Raw genomic sequence first — 26,219 nt, 5'->3', positions numbered from 1 at the left:
TAAACTCTTTCACACTGGACATAAGTATCCTTGAGCATGTTGAAGGATCTGCTCCTATGAAAATAACGTAAACAGTGTATTTACTTGAGGTAACGTCTCAGCAGTCAGCCCAGCAAGCTTTTGGATCCAGAAGGCGTGTGAATAAGTCCTACGACGGGCGCAGGCAGTGAATGCAACACCAGCCGCAACCTGGTGGCTCATCCTTTCATATGAACCTCGTTGTGCTCGGACACAAAGCAAAGCTCCTCCACTGCAGGTTGGAAATCAATCCTCGGCAGAGCTGGACTTCGTTTGTCATTGGGAATCAAAGACAAGCAACAGATGTCTCGCTGTGAAAGAAGATCCGAGCCGCAGTCCGCCACGCGGCTCACATGCTGGTTCAAATCGATGAAGATGTGCGTTCATGTCAGGGACGGTCGGCACTGATGTCATTGAAAACCGTAAGGTATCTTGAGCTGACGAATGGGAGAAAAAATTCGCCATCATGCGTCTCACGTTGTATCTCATGGTGACAAGACAAAGAAAGTCAATAGAAGAAGAATCAAATCCCTGTAGGATTTAGGAGGGACTACGTCCGTCATTCCAAACCCAAATCAAAGGATCATGGATGTGACTCAAACCTTGGTGGACTTGGAGACGTTGTGTCCTCGCTTGCTCTTGTGCGTCCGAGCGCAGTGGCAGACGGACAGGAAGGCGTTCCTGTAGTTGTTGTTCATCCAGCCATAGAGGATGGGGTTGACGAAGGTGGAGCACATGGCGACCACGTGGAAGGCGCTGAAGAGCAGTTTGAAGTCCTTCATGTAGACCACGCTGCTGTCGATGTCCACCGCCAGCTGGAAGGCGTGCAGCGGCAGCCAGCTGATGGCGAACACCACCACCATGGTCACCAGCATCTTGGTGGTCTTCTTGGGCCGCCTGCCGGGGCCGTGGCGCGCCGCCATGCTGCTCTTCATCTTGGTCCAGATGCGCACGTAGGCCACGCAGTTGATGGCCAGCGGGAGGCCGTACTGCAGCAGCAGCATGGAGACGCTGTAGACGCTCCCGTTCACGCCGCCTTCCGGCCACTTCTCCGCGCACACCTGCAGGGACTCCACGGGCGAGAGGTCCAAGGTCGCGTACTCGCGGAATATGGCTAAGGGGCTCGCCAGGAGGGCGCTGACGGCCCAGGTGAGGGCGATGACGACGGCGCACACGTCTCTGGACATCTTACTCTCGGCGTGGTGGACGATGCTGCGGTGGCGGTCCAGCGCGATGACGTTGAGCGTGATGGTGGACACGTGCACGGCGGCACCCTGAGCGCACGGCAGGACGAAGCACAGCACCCGCCCGAACATCCACTCCCCGTAGAGCGTGTAGGCCAGCGTGAAGGGCAGGCACAGCGTGTTGACCAGCAGGTCGGCCACCGCCAGGTTGACGATGAAGAAGTTGGTGACGGTGCGGAGGGTCCTGAACCTGTAGACCACGTAGATGACCAGGCTGTTGCCCGTCACGCCCAGCACGATGATGGCGCTGTACGCCAATATCAAGACCACCTGCACGCCCAGCAGCTTGGTGCTGTCCTCCAAACCCAAGGCCGCCTCGCCGTCGGCCGGCGCCGTCCCCAAGCAGCAGTTGGAGGACCCGGACATGTTTAGTAGTCGCTGTGCGGTGCCCCCATCGGCCAGCCTGTGGAACGACAACAAGTTCTTACAAAAAAAAGTACAAGATACCAAGATACCGGACTTATGACAAACACGCGGTAATTTGGCCACCTAACATGTTAGCATCACAAACCCTATCTATCAGCATCACAAACGCTACCTCTCATGACAGCTAACATTTCATTAGCATTAAAAGACTGCAAAGCTTCTAAATCCCCGCGGATTTACCACCAACGGCCCTGCAACTTGGCAATCTAACATGTTAGCATCACAAATGCTACCAATTAGCATCGCAAACACTACCTACTGTGACAGCTAAGAAGATTTCATTGGCATCTGCACCTTTAAAATCCTGCTAATTCATCACAACCTCCCCCCTAAATTGGCCACCTAATGAGCTAGCATCACACTAGCTATTAGCATCACAAAGGCCACATCTTATGACAGCTAACAAGATTTCAAACTGCAGAACCATTAAAACCCTTCCTTTTTATCACAACTTTTCGTAACTTGCTCAATTAACGTGCTAGTGTCTCAAACACTAACTATTAGCATCCCAAATGCTACCTATTAGCATCGCAAACACATTTCTACTGTGACAGCTGAGAAGATTTTATATGCATCTGCACTAAAAAACTGCAAAACCTTTAAAATCCGGCTAATTCATCACAACCTCCCCCTAAATTGGCCACCTAATGAGCTAGCATCACACTAGCTATTAGCATCACAAAGGCCACATCTTATGACAGCTAACAAGATTTCAAACTGCAGAACCATTAAAACCCTTCCTTTTTATGGCAACCCATTGTAACTTGCTCAATTAACGTGCTAGCGTCCTAAACACTTCCTATTAGCATCACAAATGCTACATCTTATAACAGCTAACAAGATTCCATAGGCACTATGAACGCAACACTTAAAAACTCATTTATCGTGAAAAAAACATAACTTGGAGACCTAATGTGTTAGCATCATAAAAGCTATGGATTCCATTGCATCAGCTTTAAAAGGCAGCACTCTTTACTTCTTTATCTAAAAAATATGTTCATATCACATACGCTATTTATTGAAGATATTTGGGAAACTTAGTAAATTTGAGCGCTACCTATTAGCATCACGAATGCTACGAATGCTAATTATCTCCTTTGAGATAATGGCGGACAACACAAACTCTTCTCCATCCTTGATGTCCTACTACACCTTCTCTGTATTTCTATCACAATGTAAGTGTATTGAATGTATATAATGTGTACATATGAATACTATAATCAACATGTTTACTGCTGCCTACTTGTACATGGACAAGCTTTGTTATCTGTCAATCAATATATTCGAATTATTTATCAGTTTATCTATGCTAAAATTAGCTTGCAAGCTACTAGCTAGCTATAAATTTGAAGGTGTGAAAACTATACAAAAAGTACAGCTAGGAAAAAAAACAGGCACGTTTCCTGATTCGTAGTCATAAGAATACTTTTAAAAACAGAACAATTACTATATTTATTTGTTTTAACGATATTTTTTTTAGTTTTTTGATGCGTGTTTTAACCACATTTCGCCGCGCACGTTGTCTGGGCAGGTGCAGGTGAACATGAGGTCAAACAAAAACACCTGCAAGACAACGATCAGCTTCTATTTATTGCAAATATCACTTCATCAACTTGCACACCGTGCAGCCTCGACGGCGCCGATTTGAATTGATTTAGTTGTCAATCAAGTCGTCATCGACAGTACAGTATGTGTTTCAATGAGAGGGAAGACGTCAAGTGGTAAAATGAAGCAAAATGATGATTTTGTCAGATGAAAAGTGTCATTCTTACCTCGGTGTGCAGTGAAAGGATGCCCAGGCTTGTGTCTGACATTCGGATGGAAGTGAAGAAGAGGAGGAGGATAAAGGAGAGAGAGGATGGTGTACCTCCTACTGCACGTCATCGTGTGACTTTGTGGGTAAGAAAGCTCTTTTTTTTCAAATCTATTATTATTGTGACTTTCTATTGTTGTTATTATTATTTGTTATTGTTTTCTTCTTAGCAGTTATACAGTCACACAACTCCTGAACCAATTACAATAATAATCATCTTCAGAATTTGCATAATTAATACCACTGATGTTGTGCTTCACTTTATTACACAGCAAGCACCGTGCTCATTTGTGTAAATCCGTTCAGATACACATTCATATGAAGTGTCACTTCATTAGTAGGGATTATAGTCAACTTTTGTGTTGTGCAAATGTCACTGTATACGACTGTTGATGGTAAACATAGTACATGACACCAAAACAGCACTTTAAAAGTGACTTAATGTTGTGTTTAGGAGCATCAGCTGTGATAAATATTTATCTTCTCCCTCATTTGTTTGCTCTAATTTGAGAGATTGAGTAAACAAACATACGGTGGACTTGGTTCAGTATATTTTTTTAATCAAAATAGTAGCCATTCCAAAATGTCGTGTCGCTGCTGGATGTTCATAACCTCAGAGTGAGACTGTAAGTTTGGTTTCTTTTCCAAAAGAGAAAGATTTAAGACAAAAATGTGCAAGTGCAAGTGCAGGGCCAAAATGTAACACAAATCAGGCTGTAAAGAATCATTTACGCTCATTAAGAAGTCAATTTAAAAGTATAATTGAAGCATAAGTAACTCCTGAGTAACTGACACTTACCATTCTGTGTTTTGAAGGCGACCAATCTTCATCTCCATGTCTTTAGGCTTAAGTCCATGTTCTAAAAGTCCTCTATTTCATCTCCAAATAATTGGGAGTCTTTTTATTTTATTTGTCTCTAATGTGTCGCTTTGTGTGTAGCTTATTGCTAAGCTAACTATTCCGCTCGTGGGGCATATTTTCAAGAGTAGGGAACAGGTGGAGGAGACGCTAGAAGAGTGGAGCTTTGCCCTAGAAAGGAGAGGAATGAAGATATGTGTGGGGATGAGAGGTGACCCAAGTGGAAGAGTGAGGTTACAGGAAGAAGAGCTACAGAAGGTGGAGAATTTGGGGTCAACAGTCCAGAACGATGGAGATGGTGAAAAGGAGGTGAAGAAGCGTGTGCAGGCAGGATGGAACGTTGTGATAGAAGAGTTTCAGCTAAAATGAAAGGAAAGGTATACAGAGACCACTGGGAGTGACCAGGATGGATAGGATCAGGAAGGAGTACATCAGAGGGACATTAAAAGTTGGAGACCTTGGAGTTAAAGTCCTTTAGGCCAGACTGAGATGGTTGGGACATGTCTGGAGGAGAGCTAGTGAATCGACCAAAGACGAGGGTAGTTGGTGTGAGAGACGGATGCAGAAGACAGGATTGGATGGAGGAGATTGATTTGTGTGGCGACCCATGAAGGGAAAAGCCCAAAGAGAAAGCAATATGGATGGAATAGACCAGGTTTCGAAGATTAACGAGCCTTTCTAAATGGAAATAACGTCACCAGATAAAAGGCCTTTTTTTAAAAAAAAATACACGTAAATGTAACATTGATGGATGGGACTTGAGCATAAATAAATCAAGCCATGGGCTCCTTTTTACAAATGAAGCTGTGCAAATGAGGTGTTTTACATCCCATAATGTGGTGTTACGTGTCGCAAATGGATGAATGAATGTTTTTGTGTAGGTACGGTGTCATTTGTTACGTACACGCCCAGCAGATTCATTTGCTGCCACGCTAATGCGTTCCTCCGTACTGCTACGCTCTGCAGCTAAATACACTTCATCTTGCACGCCTTTGGGTGGCAAAGTCTGCATGGGAACATCTTCCTTGAGAAGTTGGAAAAGTTAGAAAAGCGCACATGCTAACGCTGCAACAATGCATTATCCACTTCAACTATTTTGATATTTGACTCATCGTTTTTTTATTGAAGTATGTAAATATTCTCTGAGTTCAGCTTCTTCAATGGGAATCTTTTTCATTTTCTAAGTCAGCTGTGAAAGCTAGGGGGTGCTAAATGACCTACACTGGAGAACCCTGGGGGCACCAAATGACCAACATTACCGTGGAGGGCCTTGGGGAACCCTCGGGAATGCTAAATGACCATCACTGGAGAACCCTGTGGGCACAAAATGACCAACATTACAGTGGAGGGCCTTGGGGAACCCTAGGGGGTGCTAAATGACCAACACTGGAGAACCCTGTGGGCCCCAAATGACCAACATTACAGTGGGGAGGCTTGGGGAACCCTTGGGGATGCTAAATGACCATCACTGGAGAACCCTGTGGGCCCCAAATGACCAACATTACAGTGGGGAGGCTTGGGGAACCCTTGGGGATGCTAAATGACCATCACTGGAGAACCCCGGGGGCACCAAATGACCAACATTACAGTGGGGTGCCTTGGGGAACCCTAGGGGGTGCAACACCGGACATCCCTGGGGCACCAAATGACCAAAATTACCGTGGAGGGCCTTGGGGAACCCTCGGGGGTGCTAAATGACCATCACTGGAGAACCCTGTGGGCACCAAATGACCAACATTACCGTGGGGGCCCTTGGGGAACCCTCAGGGTTGCTAAATGACCAACACTGGAGAACCCTGTGGGCACCAAATAACCAAAATTACCGTGGGGGCCGTTGGGGAACCCTTGGGGGTGAAACACAGGAGAACCCTGTGGGCACCAAATGACCAAAATTACCGGGGGGGCTTGGAGAACCCTAGGGGGTGCAACACCGGAGAACCCTGGGGGTACCAAATGACCAACATTAGAAGTGGGGAGCCTTGGGGAACCCTAGGGGGTGCAACACCGGAGAACCCTGGGGGCACCAAATGACCAAAATTACAGTGGGGGCCCTTGGGGAACCCTCGGGGGTGCTAAATGACCAACACTGGAGAACCCTGGGGGCACCAAATGACCAACATTACAGTGTGGAGCCTTGAGGAACCCTTGGGGGTGAAACACAGGAGAACCCTGGGGGCACCAAAGGACCAACATTACAGTGGGGAGCCTTGGGGAACACTTGGGGGTGCAACACCGTGGAACCCTGGGGGCACCAAATGACCAACATTACAGTGGGGAGCTTTGGGGAACCCTAAGGGGTGCAACACCAGAGAACCCTGGGGGCACCAAATGACCAACATTACAGTGGGGGGCCTTGGGGAACCCTAGGGGTGCTAAATGACCAACACTGGAGAACCCGGGGGGCACCAAATGATCAACATTACAGTTTAGTTCCCCGGGGAACCCCATGGGGTCCAAAATGACTAATGTCACAAAATACAGTGTAATGTAATGTAACGAGCGGCTAGCATCTTTTTGCGCTTGTCTGATAGTTCCGTGCGTTCTTAAACATCGCCGCTACAGATCATGCAGAATTTATAATGGCCACAGTTTGACCTTGGAACAGATCACTTCTCTTGCCATTCATTCCTGTCAGCACTGCTTTTAATTTCCTGTTTGGCGCCATTGATAACGTGCTGTTTATAACTTGAGCCAAGTATTGCAATCAAAGGAGGAAGCACCAAGCTAATTAGAGAGACTGGATGAAGATAAGAACGGCAGACTTATCACTTGTCCAGATTGCCCCCCCCCCCCCACACACACACACACTTGGGACACCCTGCCGAACGCACATCCTAATCCCCATGCAAATGAGCTGGAAGTTTGACGACGACGATGATTAGCTCATTAAAATGCATGAAAGACTTCATCATCGTCATCATCATCACATGAGCTTTCAGAGTCACCCTCACCGTTCAAGGAAAACACATTTAATTTGAAGTACCGGCTAATGTCTTTTGCTTTGTTTTATGGATTTATTTATTGACATGTGCAGCTTGTGTTCCTCCTCCATTGTGGAGACGTTTCTCCACAATTTCAGTACAATGCAAGATGGCTTCGAAATAACAACATCTCACATTTTTTACATCTTGGAGTAAACAAGACCATTTGTGATCAGCTGTGGGAATATTCCCCGCTTCCTTTGAGGCTGCGGTTTGGGTACAAAAGCACATGGGGTAAAAAAAACAAAAAAAAAATCAAAATACATGAGAAAAAGTATTTGGACTCAAAGTAGAAGAACGTGGGTGGAAAAGCAGCCTTGAGGGTGATGGACAAAAAAGGCCCATAAAACACGCGTGTGGCGTTCACAACTGCGGCGTAACACGGAAATATGAGCATGCAAGGCGGATTTGTGGCGTTAAAATCTGCTTTGGAGTGCATCCATTTCATGTTGAGGAGCCGGTCGCGCGTCTCTTAAATCGATACTTGGTGCTTCGTGCTGCCATTTAACAGCTGTGAACTCCTGTTCCTCAGGTTCAAGGCGCGCTTGATTGATTGGAGGCCGCTTGATTGCCGTGTCCCTTTTTAACGGCGCAGCATGGCGCCCGTCGTCAGCGTCGTTTATGAAGGACGCTGGCACATGAGGTTCAAACCGTGGCCGTCATGAAACTTTTATTGGGTTATTCAGTGTTTTAACATTATGTTCAAGTGTAAAAAGAAGCTAAGCGTCAGACGAATTTGAGGCGGTGGACTTTTAAGGTTCCACTGGAGGACGTTGATGCCAGCTTGAGCCACTAGGGGGTGCTGTTGTTACAGGAAATGACATGTCTATAGAAACTAATACTTTTTCTACAGCTGATCCTCACTAGGGTCACACGTATGCTGGAGCCTATCCCAGCTGGGTCCACAATGGACTGGTCGTTAGCCACATTCATACCTATGGACAATTTAGAGTGGATGAAGCCGATGAAGCTAACATGCATGATTTGGAATGGGGGAGGAGTATCCGGGGCAAACCCACATACGCACAGGGAGAATGTGCAAACTCCATACAGATTCCAACCCGGTCTTCAGGCGAGAGGCGGAGTCCACCCTGGACTGGTGGCCAGCCAATCACCAGGCACATATAGACAAACAACCATTCACACTCACATTCATACCTATGGACAATTTGGAGTGGCGCTAAAGTCCACTATGAAGAGGACCTGTGTCATGAATCGTGGATTAGCAGAAGACAAAATGTAAACAAAAATGTTAATTTTGGAAGATGAAGGCACAAAAAAGGTACATTTTTATGGAAATAAATAGAGATTTAGAGTTAACAACTGGCAAAATAAAAAGCCTTAGGAATCCATTTGTGGGGGGCAAAATGTGTCTTTAGATGGGGCTGCTCTTTGAGATGAATTTGGACCAGCAGGCGTAACGTACTTTAGATCCTTCTTGTCGTTGTGCAAGCATCTTCACTTGAAGCAGAGTCCTTCCTCCAGGGGGTTGGCTGGAGGGGGGGGGTCCACTAGGCGGCCATCCAGATGGTGAAGGACACCAGCAGGGTGGCCAAAACCGTCAGCGGCGTCACGCATCCCAAATACAGCAAGGCCGCCGCGCCACACAACGCCGTCAAGTACGAGTTCATCCGGCTGCAAACGATCTTGCGAAGCGTCGTGCAGAACTGCAAGAGGACATGCGGAGAGAAGTTAGTTCTTCGTCGGGCGCCATAATCGCTTTTTTTTTTTTTTTACACCCGCCGCCTGGAAACAAACGACGGCATTTGGAGATCTTTAACCGAGCTTTAACCTTCTCACCTTCCGCATGTGACCTCACTCGTGCCAACGCGACTTAAACTGAGATTAGAGCTCACGCTTCCTCCAGAAAAACCTTGCCTTCGGATCGGCGTTTCAACATCAATTACTTCCTGTTCCAGCCAACTGCCGGCCATTTTGGATGATTTTGACTGGTCTTCCAGGCACACGGGATTTTGTGTTCTATGGCCATCGAAACATGGACGCTACCAAAAGAGACTCCCGTCTTTCATCAAAAAATATGTTTCTTTTTTTTCCCCATTTTTCAGTTATCAGCAGTTCAGGAAAATATCAGTTCCCAACTAAAACAGGGCTTTTTTTCAAGCATAACTTTCACATTGACACCATTTTTTGGGGCTTTTGTGACAGCTCAAGTATGTAAACAACCACAATGTAAACAACCACAATGTAGACAACCACAATGTAAACAACCCCAATGTAGACAACCACAATGTAGACAACCACAATGTAAACAACCGCAATGTAGACAACCACAATGTAGACAACCACAATTTAAACAACCGCAATGTAAACAAGCGCAATGTAAACAACCAAAATGTAAACAACCACAATTTAAACAACCACAATTTAAACAACCACAATGTAAACAACCACAATGTAGAACAACCACAATGTAAACAAGCGCAATGTAAACAACCACAATTTAAACAACCGCAATGTAAACAACCACAATGTAAACAACCACAATGTAAACAACCAAAATGTAAACAACCACAATTTAAACAACCACAATGTAAACAACCACAATGTAAACAACCACAATGTAAACAACCACAATGTAGACAACCACAATGTAGACAACCACAATGTAGACAACCACAATGTAAACAACCACAGTGTAGACAACCACAATGTAAACAACCACAATGTAGACAACCACAATGTAAACAACAACAATGTAAACAACCACAATGATAAAACCGCAATGTAGACAACCACAATGTAAACAACCACACCAACATGAACACAAACAAGGGGTCAATGTCGATGCAAAGCCTTCGGAAAGTAGCATACAAATTTGAAGATGCGTAGCTCAGCCGGTCGAGTACTTGGCTCTTAACCCCGAGGTTGTGAGTTCAATTCCAGTACCAAGCTCAGCTAAAACTAAGCTAAAATGAAGTGGAAGTTCCCCGTGGACGGATGTTGGGGTGCGTGTGACCGTGTAGTACCTGGTACGTCTGGTAGCTGATGGCCATGCCGTATCTGCAGTACATGACGTAGTGTTCGCAGTTGTACCACAGCAGGCTGTAGGTGACCGAGCCCAGAAGCTTCTCCGCCCTTTTGGCCACCTCGTCCCCGTCCAGGGGGGGCTGGCTGCACACCCTGTCCATGTGGTTGACCAGGATCTCGGAGCCGTACGCAAAGTCCACCACCGAGTCCACCCTCACGCTGGCCGCCTTGGTGATGACCCCCAGCAGCAGGCGGTTGTTGGTGACCATCTTGGCGATGGCCGACTTGTTCCTGGTGATGACGGGCAGGATGTCGGGGATGAGGTGGGCCACGCGGTTGTCCCCCAGGTAGATGCCAAAGTGGGTGAACAAGGTGCGGGGGACCTCCAGCAGGTCGCCCCGCTTGTAGAGGGAGAGGTCGTACTTGGAGACGTCCTCATTTTTGGAGGCGCTGAAGAAAAAGTTGAGGAGCTGAAAGAGGAACATGATGGCCCGACCGTCTGCAGCGACCGGCTCGCACCTGAGCCTTTTATTGATGGGACAGGTGGGCGGGGCCAGGGAGGCTAGTCCGCTTAGACTTTTATTGGCCAACATCTCAGTGTGACTCAAATAAAGGAGCTTTCTCTAAGAACTTTCCAGCACGTCTGGAATGTGAGATTCGGGCCTAATTTCCAGGGTATTAAGGTCAGGAGTGCTCATTAGGAACAGAAAGGACGGAAAATCCTCATCCCGAAAAGGTCAGAGATATTGAGCCATCAGATCGGCGCTTCTCATCGTTATTCAGCACTTTATTTCCCGTTGTTTAAGACAAGACGCGTTGGTAAAAATAACCTTTTATTATTTACATCACAATATCATACACAGCTGCAAACAGAGTCCACTATAATGCTGTAGAAATCAGCCACTTCTTGTCGCTATAGCAACAAACATCATCAGGATGCATTAGATGCCAAAGTGGAGCCAACTACAGCCACTCATCCAGCCATCCACAGAGTGAAGGGAATAAGGATGGTGGGTAACGTCGTGGAAGGAGCGATGCCGAAAAACAGCATGTAGATGATTCCCAGCGTTCCAGAGACCAAGACGCTGCGCTGGTCTCTGATGGCGGATTTCAGGCACTCGCAGAACTGGAAGGGGGGGGGGGGGGGAGAAAGGCACTTTTTTTATTGCACGCCGATGCCACGGCAAAGTAGCGTGGGAGTTCTACTTCAATTTCCAGTGTTTCAACTAAAATTGTACAATTTGGGAAACACAGAATAAAAAAATATATATTTTTTTCTTTTTACAAAAATATATAAAAATTTATTTGTTGCACCGTATAAAAATTTTTTGACTTGTAATATTGCCCAAAGTCAGTCATACCACCACCAGAACAAAGACGGAACATTCTAAGCATTTCTTATTTCCATCCATTCATTTTCTATGCCGCTTAACCTCATTACGGTCGCTGGAGCCCATCCCAGTTGAGCCCACGCGAGGGGCGGGGCACAGCACGGATTGGTCGCTAGCCAATTTCAGCCATTGGTTATTATTGTGAACAAGAATAAAACCATAACATTACGAGAATATCTGGAAGTTCCGAGAATAACATCACAATATTACAGCATTACTATGCCAAGAAAGTCAAGTCGAGAAGAAAATCAATGTCAAACAGAATGTGGCATTTTAATGACAACATCGTCACCGCTACCATACTATGAAAAGAAGAATGTTAATTGAATAGTCATAGTAGTACAAGAGTAAAGTGGTATTACTATGCAAAGAAAGTCAAGTCGAGAACAAAGTCAAGTCGAACAGAAAGTGGCATTTTAATGACAACATCATCACCGCTGCCATAATATGACAAGAAGAATGTTACTTGAATAGTCATAGTAGTACAAGAGTAAAGTGGTATGACTATGCAAAGAAAGTCAAGTCGAACAGAAAGTGCCATTTTAATGACATCGTCACTGCTACCATACTATGACAAGAAGGATGTCACTTGAGTAGTCATAGTAGTACAAGAGTAAAGTGGTATTACTATGCGAAGAAAGTCACATCGAGAAGAAAGTCAAGTCGAACAGAAAGTGGTATTTTAATGACAACATTGTCACCGCTAAAATAATATGACAAGAAGAATGTTACTTGAATAGTCATAGTAGTACAAGAGTAAAGTGGTATTACTATGCGAAGAAAGTCAAGTCGAGAACAAAGTCAAGTCAAACAGAAAGTGCCATTTTAATGACAACATGGTCACCGCTACGATAATATGACAAGAAGAATGTTACTTGAATAGTCATAGTAGTACAAGAGTGAAGTGGTATTACTATGTGGAGAAAGTCAAGTCGATAAGAAAGTCAGGTCGAACAGAAAGTGGCATTTTAATGACAACATTGTCACCGCTAAAATAATATGACAAGAATAATGTCACTTGAATAGTCATAGTAGTACAAGAGTAAAGTGGTATTACTATGCGAAGAAAGTCAAGTCGAGAAGAAAGTCAAGTCGAACAGAAAGTGGTATTTTAATGACAACATCATCACCGCTAAAATAATATGACAAGAAGAATGTTACTTGAATAATCATAGTAGTACAAGAGTAAAGTGGTATTACTATGCGAAGAAAGTCAATTCGAGAAGAAAGTCAAGTCGAACAGAAAGTGCCATTTTAATGACAACATCATCACCGCTAAAATAATATGACAAGAATAATGTCACTTGAATAGTCATAGTAGTACAAGAGTAAAGTGGTATTACTATGTGGAGAAAGTCAAGTCGATAAGAAAGTCAGGTCGAACAGAAAGTGCCATTTTAATGACAACATTGTCACCGCTAAAATAATATGACAAGACGAATGTTGGACTGTTACTAGAATAGTTGTAGTAGTATAAGAGTAAAGTGGTATTACTATGCGGAAAAAGTCAAATCGAGAAGAAAGTCAAGTCGAACAGAAAGTGGCATTTTAATGACAACATCGTCACCGCTACCATAATATGACAAAAAGAATGTTACTTGAATAGTCGTAGTAGTACAAGAATAAAGTGGTATTACTATGCGAAGAAAGTCAAGTCGAGAAGAAAGTAGCATTTTATAAAAATAATAATTTTCTGCAAAAAAAAGTTGTACCTCTATGACAACATTATTACATTATTTATTATTTAAGTGTGATGTTATGAGGAGTTTATTCTTGGACTATAACTTCATAGCTGTACAAAATACCCAAGTGGCCAAGTTGCATCTTTTCTTTTTCACTATGGAGGAAAAGGTTTGACCCTGGAACAGATCATTTGCCTTTCCCTTGCTTCCAATGGGGACAACAACGTGGAAGTCAACATATAGAAACGGTACCAGAATGAACGTATATGAGATGTTTGGACCATATTGTCATATTGAGGGTGGGGGGGGGTCATACCTGCTCGGTCTGCCTGCTGGCAGCGCGTCCATATCTGCAGTGCGTGGCGAAGTGCTCGCAGTTGTTCCACAGCAGGCTGTAGGGGACACCCCCCACCAGCTCCTCCGCCCGGCGAGCCACCTCCTCCCCGGGCAGCGCCTTGGCTCCGGCGCCGGCATCCATGTGGTTGACCAGGATCCGGGAGCCGTAGGCGAAGTCCTCCAGCGCGTCCACTCGCACCGTGGCGCACTTGTACACGCAGCCCACAATCAGCCTCTTGTTGGTCACCACCGAGCCGATCAGCCGGCGGTCGTCGGTGAGCGCGGGCAGGATATCCGGGATGAGGTGCGCCACCTTGTTGTCGCCCAGGTAGATGCCGAAGTGCGTGAAGAGAGTCCTGGGCACTTCCAGCAGGTCCCCCCTGCGCAGGGGGTGTCCGCGCTGCGCGGGTCTCTCGTGGCCCTGCGCGGACGCGGACTCGAAGAAGACTTTGAGGTTGCAAAGGAGGGAGAGCTTCTCCACCAGGAACGCGAACAAGTTGATCATGTTGACGTTCTCTCATGTTGGCCTCCCGTCGGTCCTTTTATTACGGACGCCCCCCACCCACTTACACGCGCGGTACCTCACACGTGCATGCCTGCACCCCCCCCCCCCCCCCCCCCCAACACAAGCAGCAATGAGAGGGTCGTGTGAGCCAAGCATCCATTCCACTAATTAGGCTGATCTCCAGAATGAGGCCCACGGAGCCACCAAGCTTAATGCTAAAGTCACGTTGGTTTCTTTGGTTCTTTGGGTTCTTCTCTGCTTTTCTAAAGCCCCAAACCACAAAAATGTGTTTTTTGAAAACAAGAGCCTCTTTCGCTCAAGCATGCATGCTGTTGTTGTTCTGTTGCCAGGCGCACACGGGTGGGGAGGGGAGGGGGTCTAAATATTTCTTCACAAAGCTGCTCTGTGAGCTTGTGCAGGTCTGGATCAAGTTTGTTTGTTTGCTTCTTATTTAGGATTTAGTTTAGTTTCTGTTAGTTCTGCCGGCGCAAAGACAAGCCAGATAAAGTTAGATATTTCTTTGATAATTAGGTTGGGGTTGGTGCAGATCCGGGTATAGGGTTTGTTCGTGGAGAGTCGCATGAATATTGTTTGTTTGTTGTGTGAAGATGCAGATGCAAAGCTGATGAAGATGAAGCTTGTTTATTTGCTTTATTTACGTCCTAATAAAAGCCGCTAGTTCCTCCCAGGTGGGTCTCCAAGTAGAAAAAGATTTACTTAGAAATCCTCCACTTAGACAAAAAATGTGTTTTTGTTGTTAACAACATTGTTCACCAAAAACATCATCCAATTTTTGGATTGTTAACCCAAAACACGACAGGGACAAACTTGGGCTTATTTGTTTGTTAGCTGCTGCAGAGTCGGATAAAGTTGACTTTGTGTTCGTTTGTTCGGTAGTTAGTTGGTGGAGAGTCGGACAAAGTTTACGTTATGTTCGTTTGTTCGGTAGTTTGTTGCTGGGGTGTCGGATAAAGTTGACTTTGTGTTCGTTTGTTCAGTAGTTAGTTGGCGGAGAGTCAGATAAAGTTTACGTTATGTTTGTTTGTTCGGTAGTTTGTTGCTGGGGAGTCGGATAAAGTTGACTTTGTGTTCGTTTGTTCGGTAGTTTGTTGCTGGGGAGTCGGATAAAGTTGACTTTGTGTTCGTTTGTTCGGTAGTTAGTTGGTGGAGAGTCGGACAAAGTTTACGTTATGTTCGTTTGTTCGGTAGTTTGTTGCTGGGGAGTCGGATAAAGTTGACTTTGTGTTCGTTTGTTCGGTAGTTTGTTGCTGGGGAGTCGGATAAAGTTGACTTTGTGTTCGTTTGTTCGGTAGTTTGTTGCTGGGGAGTCGGATAAAGTTGACTTTGTGATTGTTTGTTGAGTAATTAGTTGGCGGAGAGTCGGATGAAGTTTATGTTATGTTTGTTTGTTTGTTCGTTAGTTGGTGCAGAGTCGGATAAAGTTGACTTTGTGTTCGTTTGTTCGGTAGTTAGTTGGTGGAGAGTCGGGCAAAGTTTACGTTATGTTCGTTTGTTTGGTAGTTTGTTGCTGGGGAGTCGGATAAAGTTGACTTTGTGTTCGTTTGTTGAGTAGTTAGTTGGCGGAGAGTCGGACAAAGTTTACGTTATGTTCGTTAGTTTGGTAGTTAGTTGGTGCAGAGTCAGACAAAGTTGACTTTGTGTTCGTTTGTTTGGTAGTTAGTTGGTGGAGAGTCAGACAAAGTTTACATTATGTTCGTTTGTTCGGTAGTTTGTTGCTGGGGAGTCGGATAAAGTTGACTTTGTGGTTGTTTGTTGAGTAGTCAGTTGGCGGAGAGTCGGATAAAGTTTACGTTATGTTCGTTTGTTCGGTAGTTTGTTGCTGAAGAGTCGGACAAAGTTGACTTTGTGTTCGTTTGTTCAGTAGTTAGTTGGCGGAGAGTCGGACAAAGTTTACGTTATGTTTGTTTGTTTGGTAGTTAGTTGGTGCAGAGTCAGACAAAGTTGACTTTGTGTTAATTTGTTCAGTAGTTAGTTGGCGGAGAGTCGGACAAAGTTTACGTTATGTTTGTGTGTTCGGTAGTTCGTTGCTGCAGAGTCGGACAGAGTTGACTTTGCGTTCGTTTGTTCAGTAGTTAGTTGGCAGAGATTCGGATGAAGTTTACATGATGTTCGTTCACGTAGTTAGTTGGTGGAGAGTCGAATAAACTTCACGTTATGTTGGTTTGTTCGGTAGTTAGTTGGTGGAAAGTCGGTGGAGAGTCTGGGATAGGCTCCAGCATATCTGGGACCCCAGTGAGGATAAGCGGTATAGAAAGTGTATGGATGGTTGTGCAAAGCTGGGTAACGCTGTTAGTTTATTGTGGTTGCGCACACGTGGATTAAGTTTGTTTATTTGTTGGATGGTTCAGCCGTTATTTAGCTAGTTGGTGTCAACACCCACCGCCTTGTCGTCTATGTTAGCCAAGTAAGATTACGTTGGTCCACTTGGTAAAGTGCTTTCCACGTAAGGACCAATGGAATCCACATCTGCGTAGATTCAAGTGCTTTACAGCTTGCACATTTTCTAATAAAATGGGTTTGACTCTCGTTTAGGTGTGTTTTGCGAGTAGAAAAACATGTAAAAATGCATTCTTTAACTTTTATAACACCCCTCCCCCCACCCACACACTTTTTTTTGCTTTTGTGACAGCTGAAATATTTCAACAACTCTACCAACAGAACAAAACAAAAAGGGCTTCTTTCACATCAAAATAAACGTTCATTCACGAATACAACTATCAACACTTTCACATTCCAACCACATGTGAAACTGCACACGTGCATGCATGCATGTGTGTGCATGTGCATGCATGCATGCATGCGTGTGCATGCGTTAAAATGTCGCAACGCACATCGCCCTGCTGAGCTTCTGCCACCTTGTGGTCGTTTTTATGTATTAAAACTGCTCTAAAAGTGACATGCAGCCGTGCTGTAGCCAGCCTGTCTGGAGGAAATAGATGCGGGGGAGGTTTGGGGGGGGGGGGTTTCGGGGGCTCAAACTTGGACTTTCCCAGAAGAAAGAAAAGAAAAAAAAAACATTCCCATGTCCTGGTTACCTAAATCCTAAAAGGTTTTCACGACACGCTCTTCGTTTGACCCAGAAAAGAAAAGAAAATCCTCTTCTCGCTGCTTTCACTGACCGACATAGCCTTTTAGACCCCCCCCACATACCCCCCACCCCAGAAAAACAGGCATGAGCAGCAGCTTCCTTGGCAGGCTGTGAGAAGGCCAGCGTGGTGCAGCGTGGGGGCGTGTGACGCCTGAGCAAACACCTAGGGTACATCTGGCAACCGAGCAACAGCCACGTTTTTTTTATAGCGGCACAACATTGACTCATCTTTTCACCTTTGGATGCACTTCCTGATACCCCCCCCCCCCCCCCACACACCTCCCCCCGCCCTTGCTGACGTGGGGGGGGGGGGCACATAGTGAAAAATGAAAGGATGCAACTTGGATGACTTGAAGTTTTTCTGCAACCTAGTTTTCAAAAAATTACAACTTTATTTTGTTGTGCTTGTTTTTCATAATATTACAACTTTGGAAAAAAAAATATTTTTGATGTAATATTTCAACCTAGTATATTACAAGTTTCAACATTTTTCTCTCGTTCAAATACAACTTTTTATCTCAATATTTTGACTTTATTCTTGGATCACAGTTGGTTTTTCCCACTTGGAGCATGGAGCCTATCGGGCAAGAGGCGGGGCCACCCTGGATTGGTGGCCAGCCAATCACAGGGCACATATAGACAAACAACCATTCACACTCATATTTTTGGCATGCATGTTTTTGGAATGTGGGAGGAAACCGGAGTACCCGGGGAAAACCCACGCATGCACGGGGAGAACATACACACAGAGATGGCCGAGGGTGGAATCGAACTCGTGTCTCCTAGCTGTGTGTGCTAACCACTCGAACGCCATGCAGCCCATGATTTTAATTTTCTTTAATTTAATTTTTTCTCATAATTATGACTTCATATATTTTGACTTTGCTGCACGGTGGTCGAGTGGTTAGCGCGCAGATCTCACAGCTAGGAGACTCGAGTTCAATCCCACCCTTGGAGTTTGCATGTTCTCCCCGTGCAGGTGTGGGTTTTTCTCCGGTTTCCTCCCACATTCCAAAAACATGCTAGGTTAATTAGCCACTCCAAATTGTCCATAGGTATGAATGTGAGTGTGAATGGTTGTTTGTCTATATGTGCCCTGTGATTGCTGGCCACCAGTCCAGGGTGGACCCCGCCTCTCCCCTGAAGACAGCTGGGATAGGCTCCAGCACCCCCACGACCCTTGTGAGGATAAGCGGTAGAAAATGAATGAATATTTTGACTTTATTCTCGAAGGTTAATTGTCAAAAAATTCTGCATCACTTCCTGTTTCTATGTTCTTATTTTGTACTTGCTTCCTGTTTGGCCTGTTCTGTGTTTGGGCAGCTTTACTGGTCTTTAATCATTCCCACCTGCTGCTACTTTAGCGTTCCATTGTTTGTTGGTACTGTTAGCGGCACTCGGGTCTGGTCTCTGCACAACCTGGCTGTCAAGGTCCGTCCGCTGTTGTTGGATTAGAAGCAGACGTTGGCTGAAGTGAGTCAGCATCTGCAGGTCATGTGACCGGCGTCAAGGCTGCGCCGCACGTACAGTACGCAGCAACAAGCACCAGTCGTCTCCTTGTTGACTTTCCGTGATAAACCTTCCGTCTGTGTGACCTGCTTTTACGACGCGTTGGGAAGGCGGGCCCGAGACCAGGCCCGAGACCAGGCCCGAGACCAGGCCCGAGACGGATGTAAAGCCTCGGTGACCCGAGCGTGAACCGCCGGATGCCTGGCCTTAAACACTGCTGAACTTTTGCTGAACCGGCGGCAGATGGAAAGCGTCTCCTCCTCGCTCGCGACGCTCCTCCAGGATCTGCGAGACGTGTTCTGGGTTTGTGATGAATTGGCACGCCGGTGCCGGGCCAGTTCCTCCAACTTTGGCTGAACCGCAGCCCCCTCAAGGCCAATGTTGACTCAGATGTAAATCAAGGGTGAAACGCTGCTGAGTCGCTACTTTTCTGCGGTCCACAAGGGGAGACCGAAAGGTTCTGAACCAGGAATTCAAAGTAGACCCCCCCCCCCCCCCCCCCTCCGATGACCACAGTTTTAAGTCAGCAGCGTGTTGGGCGTGGTGTAAATCTCCCCCAAGCAGGAGAAGGGGGCAAAGGGCGGCGGCGCTGCCGCCCCGGGGTTCAGATAGAGGTCAAAGACGCTAAGTCGACTCAGCTGAAGGTGGCGTGATGGTCGGAGAACCCCCACTCCACTTTGGATGCCAAAACAACTTGCTCTTCGTAAACAAGGAGGGCTAAAGGGGGTCCTAAAAGTTGGTTCTCAACTGGTGGGGCGGGACCCAAAAGCGGGTCATGGATCCATTCTGGCCATCCATTCACGAATGAATGAATAAATAAATAGAAAAATAAAAATGACTGAAATAAAAGTTTTAAAAATATTTAAAACTTTTCAAGAAAATTATAAAAATAACAGTGACTTAAATAAATATGTAAAAAATAACAAAAATGATGGAAAAATAATTAATAAAAGCAAATAAAAACAAACAGTGATTGAGTTAAAATAATTGAAAAAAATAAAAATACATTAAAAAAATGCAAAAAATAAAAAAAATAATAAAAGTGACTTAAATACTTTTTAAAAATGAAATTTTACAAATGACTGAAATAAAAGTTAAAAAAATATTTAAAACTTCAAGAAAATTATAAAAATAATAACAGTGACTTAAATGAATATGTAAAAAATAAAAATGATTGAAATCAAAATTTGAAAAATAATTAATAAAACCAAATAAAAAACAAACAGTTATTGAGTTAAAATAATACAAATAAAAATACATTCAAAAAATGCAAAGAATATAAAAAAAAAAATATGTGACTTAAATACTTTTTAAAAATGAAATTTTACAAATGACTGAAATAAAAGTTTTACAAATATTTAAAACTTTTCAAGAAAATTATAAAAATAATAACAGTGACTTAAATAAATATGTAAAAACAGTGATTGAGTTAAAATAATACAAATAAATAAAAATACATTTAAAAAAAATAAAATAAAAGTGACTTAACTTATACTTTTTTTATGAAATTTTACATATGACTGAAGTAAAAAGTTTAAAAAATGTAAGAAAAATCCTTTTGAAAATAAGAAATGACTTAAATAGGTAAAAAAAATAATATGTGTGGCGTGGAGTGGGGAGGGGGTGCACTGAGCTCCTCTGGGCATTGCACAGGAGGCCATGCAGGTCGGGAGGGGGAGGTCATTTGGAGCTTGGCATGCTGACCTTGAGCAGGGGCTGTCGGGGGCTACCCGCCACCCAAATGAAGATAAGCGGTATAGAAAATGGATGGAGGTACTTTTTGTTATGCATTTTACGCGCATGCGTTCTTTCTTCTTCTACAGTTTCTTCTTCTACGTGGTTCCGTCTGTTGGCAGCACCACACATAGGTGTTCTTCGTTCCTCGTTCCTTTCCACCCAGTGAGCCGTTCCCATCTGATAGTATGTACTAATCCGGCACAGTGGGAACACCAATCGTGCCACTTTTTGAAGGGGGGTCACCAAGAATGGTACATTCGACACTCTGCCCATTTAGCAATAAGTCCCCGTCAACATCCAAATCTGGGAAGTGATCCGAGCGTAGCGTTGAGTCACAGAAGCGTCGCTATGTTTGCTTTTGCGTGAACTTGTCAAACAGGACCTTGTCCCGATAAATATCCCGTCCCGCCGCGTCAAAGGCCGTACACAGCAAACGGACAAAGACCGCATCAAGTGGCGACGAGATGGCTTCATCAGCGGCGGCGAGGGCAGGCGGACTCCTGCTGTTCCTTTTCTCCCTTTCGTCCGCGGTAAGATGAACCCCCAACCTCCTCCCGCCGTCACCGTCTTCAACGTCTTCAACGTCTTCTTGTTTTGCAGCAAATCCGAGGAGACAGCATTGCGACCTGCAGCATGAACGATGGATTTGTGAGTGCGACGCATGCCAAGGCCGCCCGTGGTAGAACACCGTCACGGATCTCCTTCCCGTTTCTTGCAGGGAAAGTACTGTCCCACCACATGCGGGGTGGCCGACTATATGCAGAGGTACACGTCCAGGATGGACAAGGAGCTGGACTCCATGCTGAGGGATCTGGAGTCCGTCGCTAACTTGACGCAGACGGTTGAAGAAAAGGTGGTGGACATGAAGGACAGCATCAACCTGGGCCACAAGAATCTCCAGCCTGGTAAAACCAGCATGGCGTCCTTTTTTACCAGTCTTTACCATCCTTTTACCTGTTGGCTCGTCACGACAGCAGCCAATCAGCAAGAAGATCTTGACGTCATCCAACATGAAAAGTAGTAATTGCAAAATAATAGATCATATTAGGAAAATAATGAAGACACGGGCGGAAAATGTAGAAGATCTTTGGTATTTATTCTTGTAGCCAATCAATCAGATCATAAATAAAAATAAAATTATATAAAATAAAGTCAAGAAAATGTACGACATGTAAAAATCAGCCATAGAATAAATTTTAAAAACACAGTTTATTTATTATTATTTTTTTATATATATTTTTTTTTTCTTATATTTTATTTGTATTATTTGGTATTCAGATATCATGTATTATATGTATTATAATTTTTTGGTGATTACTATAATATAATACATTATATAATAATATATTATATAATATTCTATAATATAATAAGTTTTTTTGAAGTGAGCAGAAGTAGAATATTGAAGGTGCGACTTTGTCTTGCAGAGGTTCACTTCAAAAAGGCGTCAAGTATGCTGGATGACTTAATTCACTTTGAGAAGACAGTCATTACGCAAGAGCAGCAAATATTGTAAGTTAACCCCCCCTGCCCCCCCCCCCCCCCACACACACACACATACAGCTACACTACATGTTTATGGAGTAAAAGGTTTTAATATTACAAGATTAAGATTGTAAACATATGAGTATAAAGTCTTAAAAAATTCTTTTTAATAAAAAAAAAAATACAAAAAAATGTATGACAAAAAAGGCGTACATTTCCAAGAAAAAGTTGAATATTTAGGAGAAAAAAAGTTGTAATCATAATCATAATCATAATCATTGTTGTCCCGCTCTGCAGTGAACTGGAGGACATCATCGCCACCAACGACAGGAGGATGGCCGACTTGAAAACGCTCTCCCTCCAGCTGCAGCAGACGTGCGGCAAACCCTGCATCGACACCGTGACCATCCAGGACCTCACAGGAACAGGTAAAAAAAAAAAAAAAATCACCACGTTGACCTTTAGATTGTTGGAGATGTTTCTCAACATCCGTCCCCTTTGCAGTGTTTGGTTAGAGGGAAAAATCAATGCTGGGCATCAGGGAAAGTAAACACTTCTCTGTGATGTCTACTCTGTTCTACGTTCCTCGTTTTGGGTGGGTTCAAGTGGCCGGAATAGGTTTTCTCCGTAAGGTGGCTAGGCTCTCCCTTAGAGAGAAGGTTAGAGGTCATCCGGGTGAAGCACTGGACAATGAGGTGGCTCGGGCATCTGGTCAGGATGACTCCCGAACGCCTCGTTGGGGAGGTGTTCAGGGTACGGCCGACCCGGGACACGTCTCCCAAACTGGCCTGTGAAGCCCAGACTTCCCTGCTTAGGCTTAGGCTGCCGCCCCCGCGGCCCGACCTTGGATCAGCAGGAGAAGATGGATGCATGGATTTTGACTTTATTTTGATAATATTAGAACTTTTTTCCCCAACCTAATTTTCCCCAAAATACAACTTTATTCATTGTTTTCTTTGTTTCTCATAATATGACAACTTTTTAATTTGTATTTTGTATTTTTTATATTTTTTTATATTTTTATTTTACTTAATTATTATTTTTATTTTTTATATTTTTTTATATTTTTATTTTACTTAATTATTATTTTTATTTTATATTTACTTAATTTTATTACTTTTATTTACTATTTTACTTAATATTTTTAATATACTTTAATATTACAACTTCCCTCATAACATTAAGACATTATGGTTTCTTTTTGTTGTTGTATCGCAATTATGTTCTGCTAATATTTGGACTTTATTCTCGCAAAATATTATCGTTGTGGGCTGCACAGTGAGTGGTTAGCACGCTGGGTTCGAATCCACCTTGCGCCATCTCTGTGTGGAATTTGCATGTTCTCCATGTTTTCTCCGGGTACTCCGGTTTCCTCCCACATTCCAAAAACATGCTAGGTTAATTAGCCACTCCAAATTGTCCATAGGTATGAATGTGAGTGTGAATGGTTGTTTGTGTATATGTGCCCTGGGATTGGCTGGCCACCAGTCCAGGGTGGACCCCGCCTTTCGCCTGAAGACAGCTGGGATAGGCTCCAGCATACCATAGCATTTAAAAACCGGAACCATTCCAATTGGCACCGGATGCTAATGGATGTTCATGCTAACAGAAACAAACATGTGTGTGTTATCATCATCATTGAGAGTGTGTGGACAATACCATGAGGCGCTAACGCTAACTCTAATGCTAACTCTAATGCTAACTCTAACGCTAACTCTAATGCTAACTCTTTTATTTTCCAATCCGTCAGATTGCCAGGATATCGCTAACAAAGGCGCCACCGCCAGCGGCCTTTACTACATCAAACCGGCCAAAGCTACCGAGCAGTTCCTGGTCTACTGTGAGATTGACGGCTTCCGACGAGGCTTCACCGTCATACAGCGGGTACGCTACATCCTAATCCTGCTCGAGAAAAACCTAGCCTGGTATTTTCTCAACCGGACAAGGCAAACCCCAAATATCGCAAACTGTCGAGAACTGAAGCGTAGAGGCGAGGTACACCCTCCACATAGACTTGATCTCAGGTCTCCTAGCTGTGTGGCCTGCGCACTAACCACTCGTACGCCGTGCAGCTCAAAGTAGGTCATGTTTATATAACGTCTTGTAAACACAATTCCATGATAGTGACAAGGCTAGGAAGTATTATACATCTTACATAAACATCTTCTCACAGCCATATGTACGTATCTTCATCTCCGTGTCTTAAGGCTTAAGTCCATGTTCTCTATTTCATCTCTATTCTTTTCTCTGCAAAACGATTAACGCATGCTGGGATAGGCTCCAGCATACCTGCAACCCTGGTGAGGATAAGCAGTAGAAAATGGGTGTATGGAAGTACATTAAACAGTACACGTTTTGGATGGTAATGATGCTAATTCATCAGAACGGCGTTTAGTCGTCACTTATACAACGGTACAAGCGAAATTGTGGGACAAATTTTTTTCAATTTTTTTTTAACAAAAAAATGTACGACAAAAAAGGCGTGCATTTCCAAAAAAAAGTTTAATATTTAGGAGAAAAAAAGTTGGAATAATAATAATAATAATTATAATCATAATAAAGTTGTAATAAGAGAATAAAGTTGTAAATATGCAAGAAAAAAGATGCAAATTTACGAGAATTACGTTGTAAATTTACAAGAAAAAAAGTTGTTAATTTATGAGAAAAAAGTCAGAAAATTACCAAAATATAGTCGTCAATTTACAAGAAAGACATACATTTTTGAGAAAAAAGTTGTAAATTTACAAGAAAAACAGTTGTACATTTGCCAGAATATTCATGAAGAAAACCTCAAAATACTACAAGAATAAAGTTGTAAACTTATGAGAAAAAAGAAAAAAAATTATGAAAAAAAAACTTTACCAAACAAAGTCGTAAATTGATGATGAAACCGTCAAATTATTATGTAAATAAAGTCGTATACTTTGGATAAAAGAAGTTGTGCATTTTAATATTCCGGGATCATAGAATGTTTATCCATTCTCACTTCCGTCTTCCTTAAGCCGCCCCGTCCACATGCCCCAGGCCAAAGGTCACACCTCTGGACCTGACACATAAGCACACTTTACAGCATAAGAACTCAAAGACTTGCACCTTACTGGAACGTACTAGAATTCATACGAGCTTCACTTTCTTGTGCATCCGCAGAGGCGGGACGGTAGCCTGGACTTCAACAAGAACTGGGTCCAGTACAAGGAGGGCTTCGGATACCTCTCCCCGGACGACACCACCGAGTTCTGGCTGGGCAACGAGAAGATTCACCAGCTGACCATCGGCTCCAACATCCCAACCGTGCTGAGGATAGAGCTGGTCGACTGGCAAGGCAACAAAAGGTACGCCCGCCCCAACCTGCCCCCACCTGCCCCAACCGGCCCCAAAGCTAACACCGTCCTCTGCAGGCACGCCGACTACGCCATGGTTCGAATCGGGGCGGAGGCCGACATGTACCGTCTGCAGTATGGCTACTACATGGGCGGCGACGCCGGCGACGCGTTCGACGGCTTCGACTTCGGCGACGACCCCAGCGACAAGTTCTTCACGTCGCACAACGGCATGCAGTTCAGCACCTTCGACAAGGACAACGACAAATACAACGGAAACTGCGCCCAGCAGGACGGCTCGGGCTGGTGGATGAACAAGTGCCACGCTGCCCACCTCAACGGCAAATACTACCAGGGTGAGTCCACGCCACCGCCGTTTGGAACCTCGAGGAGCCGTGGCGGCGCGGGCTGAGCACGCTCTCTTTTTCCAGGTGGGCGGTACACGGAGAAGGACGCCGGCGAGTACGGCTTCGACAACGGCATCATTTGGGTCACGTGGCACGACCGCTGGTACTCCCTGAAGGAAACCACCATGAAGCTCATTCCCGTAACGCACATCGCGGCGGGCGGCGGCGGACAGCAGTCGGGGGTGAAGCAGTTTGGGGTGGTTCCTTAAAAAATAGATAAATAAGATAAATAAAGATAAATAAAGGAAGAGTCTTGTCTTGTTCAGTGTTAATAAATGTTTTCTTTTTTTCCCAAAGTGGTCTCTCGTACTTGTTGCTGTTGTTTTTGGTCGAGGTACTATAAAAGTACAGCCCGACTGTGTACCAACGTGTTGGTTAACCAATAATAGTTGTACTCGTTTAGCAAACA

General features: G+C 44.4%; 4 protein-coding genes across 4 annotated transcripts; 1 reads left to right on the top strand and 3 right to left on the bottom strand.

Moving 5' to 3' along the window:
- Positions 1-74: 74 nt before the first annotated feature.
- Positions 75-3,517, bottom strand: npy2r (neuropeptide Y receptor Y2). The gene is made up of 2 exons (XM_078793693.1): positions 3,461-3,517; positions 75-1,665 (listed from the first exon to the last, which is right to left on the bottom strand). The coding sequence occupies exon 2, from the start codon at positions 1,626-1,628 to the stop codon at positions 615-617; it is 1,014 nt and encodes a 337-aa protein (XP_078649819.1). The 5' UTR covers positions 1,629-1,665; positions 3,461-3,517; the 3' UTR covers positions 75-614.
- A 4,577-nt stretch (positions 3,518-8,094) lies between these two features.
- Positions 8,095-10,998, bottom strand: LOC131137271 (lecithin retinol acyltransferase). The gene is made up of 2 exons (XM_058085004.2): positions 10,329-10,998; positions 8,095-9,008 (listed from the first exon to the last, which is right to left on the bottom strand). Exons 1-2 carry the CDS (start codon positions 10,920-10,922, stop codon positions 8,853-8,855), a joined length of 750 nt encoding a protein of 249 aa, XP_057940987.2. The 5' UTR covers positions 10,923-10,998; the 3' UTR covers positions 8,095-8,852.
- A 151-nt stretch (positions 10,999-11,149) lies between these two features.
- Positions 11,150-14,320, bottom strand: lrata (lecithin retinol acyltransferase a). The gene is made up of 2 exons (XM_058085018.2): positions 13,719-14,320; positions 11,150-11,455 (listed from the first exon to the last, which is right to left on the bottom strand). The coding sequence occupies exons 1-2, from the start codon at positions 14,241-14,243 to the stop codon at positions 11,303-11,305; spliced, it is 678 nt and encodes a 225-aa protein (XP_057941001.2). The 5' UTR covers positions 14,244-14,320; the 3' UTR covers positions 11,150-11,302.
- Positions 14,321-20,965: 6,645 nt separating this feature from the next.
- Positions 20,966-26,106, top strand: fgg (fibrinogen gamma chain). The gene is made up of 9 exons (XM_058084925.2): positions 20,966-21,128; positions 21,199-21,246; positions 21,317-21,503; positions 22,026-22,110; positions 22,381-22,511; positions 23,834-23,967; positions 25,231-25,415; positions 25,482-25,759; positions 25,835-26,106. The coding sequence occupies exons 1-9, from the start codon at positions 21,063-21,065 to the stop codon at positions 26,017-26,019; spliced, it is 1,299 nt and encodes a 432-aa protein (XP_057940908.2). The 5' UTR covers positions 20,966-21,062; the 3' UTR covers positions 26,020-26,106.
- Positions 26,107-26,219: the final 113 nt, after the last annotated feature.

The sequence above is a fragment of the Doryrhamphus excisus genome, linkage group LG9 (assembly GCF_037039965.1).
Source record: "Doryrhamphus excisus strain RoL-2023G ecotype Guam linkage group LG9, RoL_Dexc_Guam_v1.1, whole genome shotgun sequence".
NCBI lineage: Eukaryota > Metazoa > Chordata > Actinopteri > Syngnathiformes > Syngnathidae > Doryrhamphus > Doryrhamphus excisus.
The sequence above is the reverse complement of the archived record's forward strand: the minus strand, read 5'-3'. Positions and strand labels throughout refer to the sequence as shown.

What these genes read in the sequence shown, in the direction of transcription:
- npy2r (XM_078793693.1), bottom strand. Translation starts at nt 1,628, where the DNA reads ATGTCCGGGTCCTCCAACTGCTGCTTGGGGACGGCGCCGGCCGACGGC.
- LOC131137271 (XM_058085004.2), bottom strand. Translation starts at nt 10,922, where the DNA reads ATGTTGGCCAATAAAAGTCTAAGCGGACTAGCCTCCCTGGCCCCGCCC. An exon ending in TCAGCTACCAGACGTACCAG is followed by an intron (nt 9,009 to 10,328) that starts GTACTACACGGT and finishes GTCCTCTTGCAG; the next exon opens with TTCTGCACGACGCTTCGCAA.
- lrata (XM_058085018.2), bottom strand. Translation starts at nt 14,243, where the DNA reads ATGATCAACTTGTTCGCGTTCCTGGTGGAGAAGCTCTCCCTCCTTTGC. An exon ending in CCAGCAGGCAGACCGAGCAG is followed by an intron (nt 11,456 to 13,718) that starts GTATGACCCCCC and finishes CCCCCCTTCCAG; the next exon opens with TTCTGCGAGTGCCTGAAATC.
- fgg (XM_058084925.2), top strand. Translation starts at nt 21,063, where the DNA reads ATGGCTTCATCAGCGGCGGCGAGGGCAGGCGGACTCCTGCTGTTCCTT. An exon ending in GCAGCATGAACGATGGATTT is followed by an intron (nt 21,247 to 21,316) that starts GTGAGTGCGACG and finishes CGTTTCTTGCAG; the next exon opens with GGAAAGTACTGTCCCACCAC. An exon ending in CCAGGACCTCACAGGAACAG is followed by an intron (nt 22,512 to 23,833) that starts GTAAAAAAAAAA and finishes CCAATCCGTCAG; the next exon opens with ATTGCCAGGATATCGCTAAC.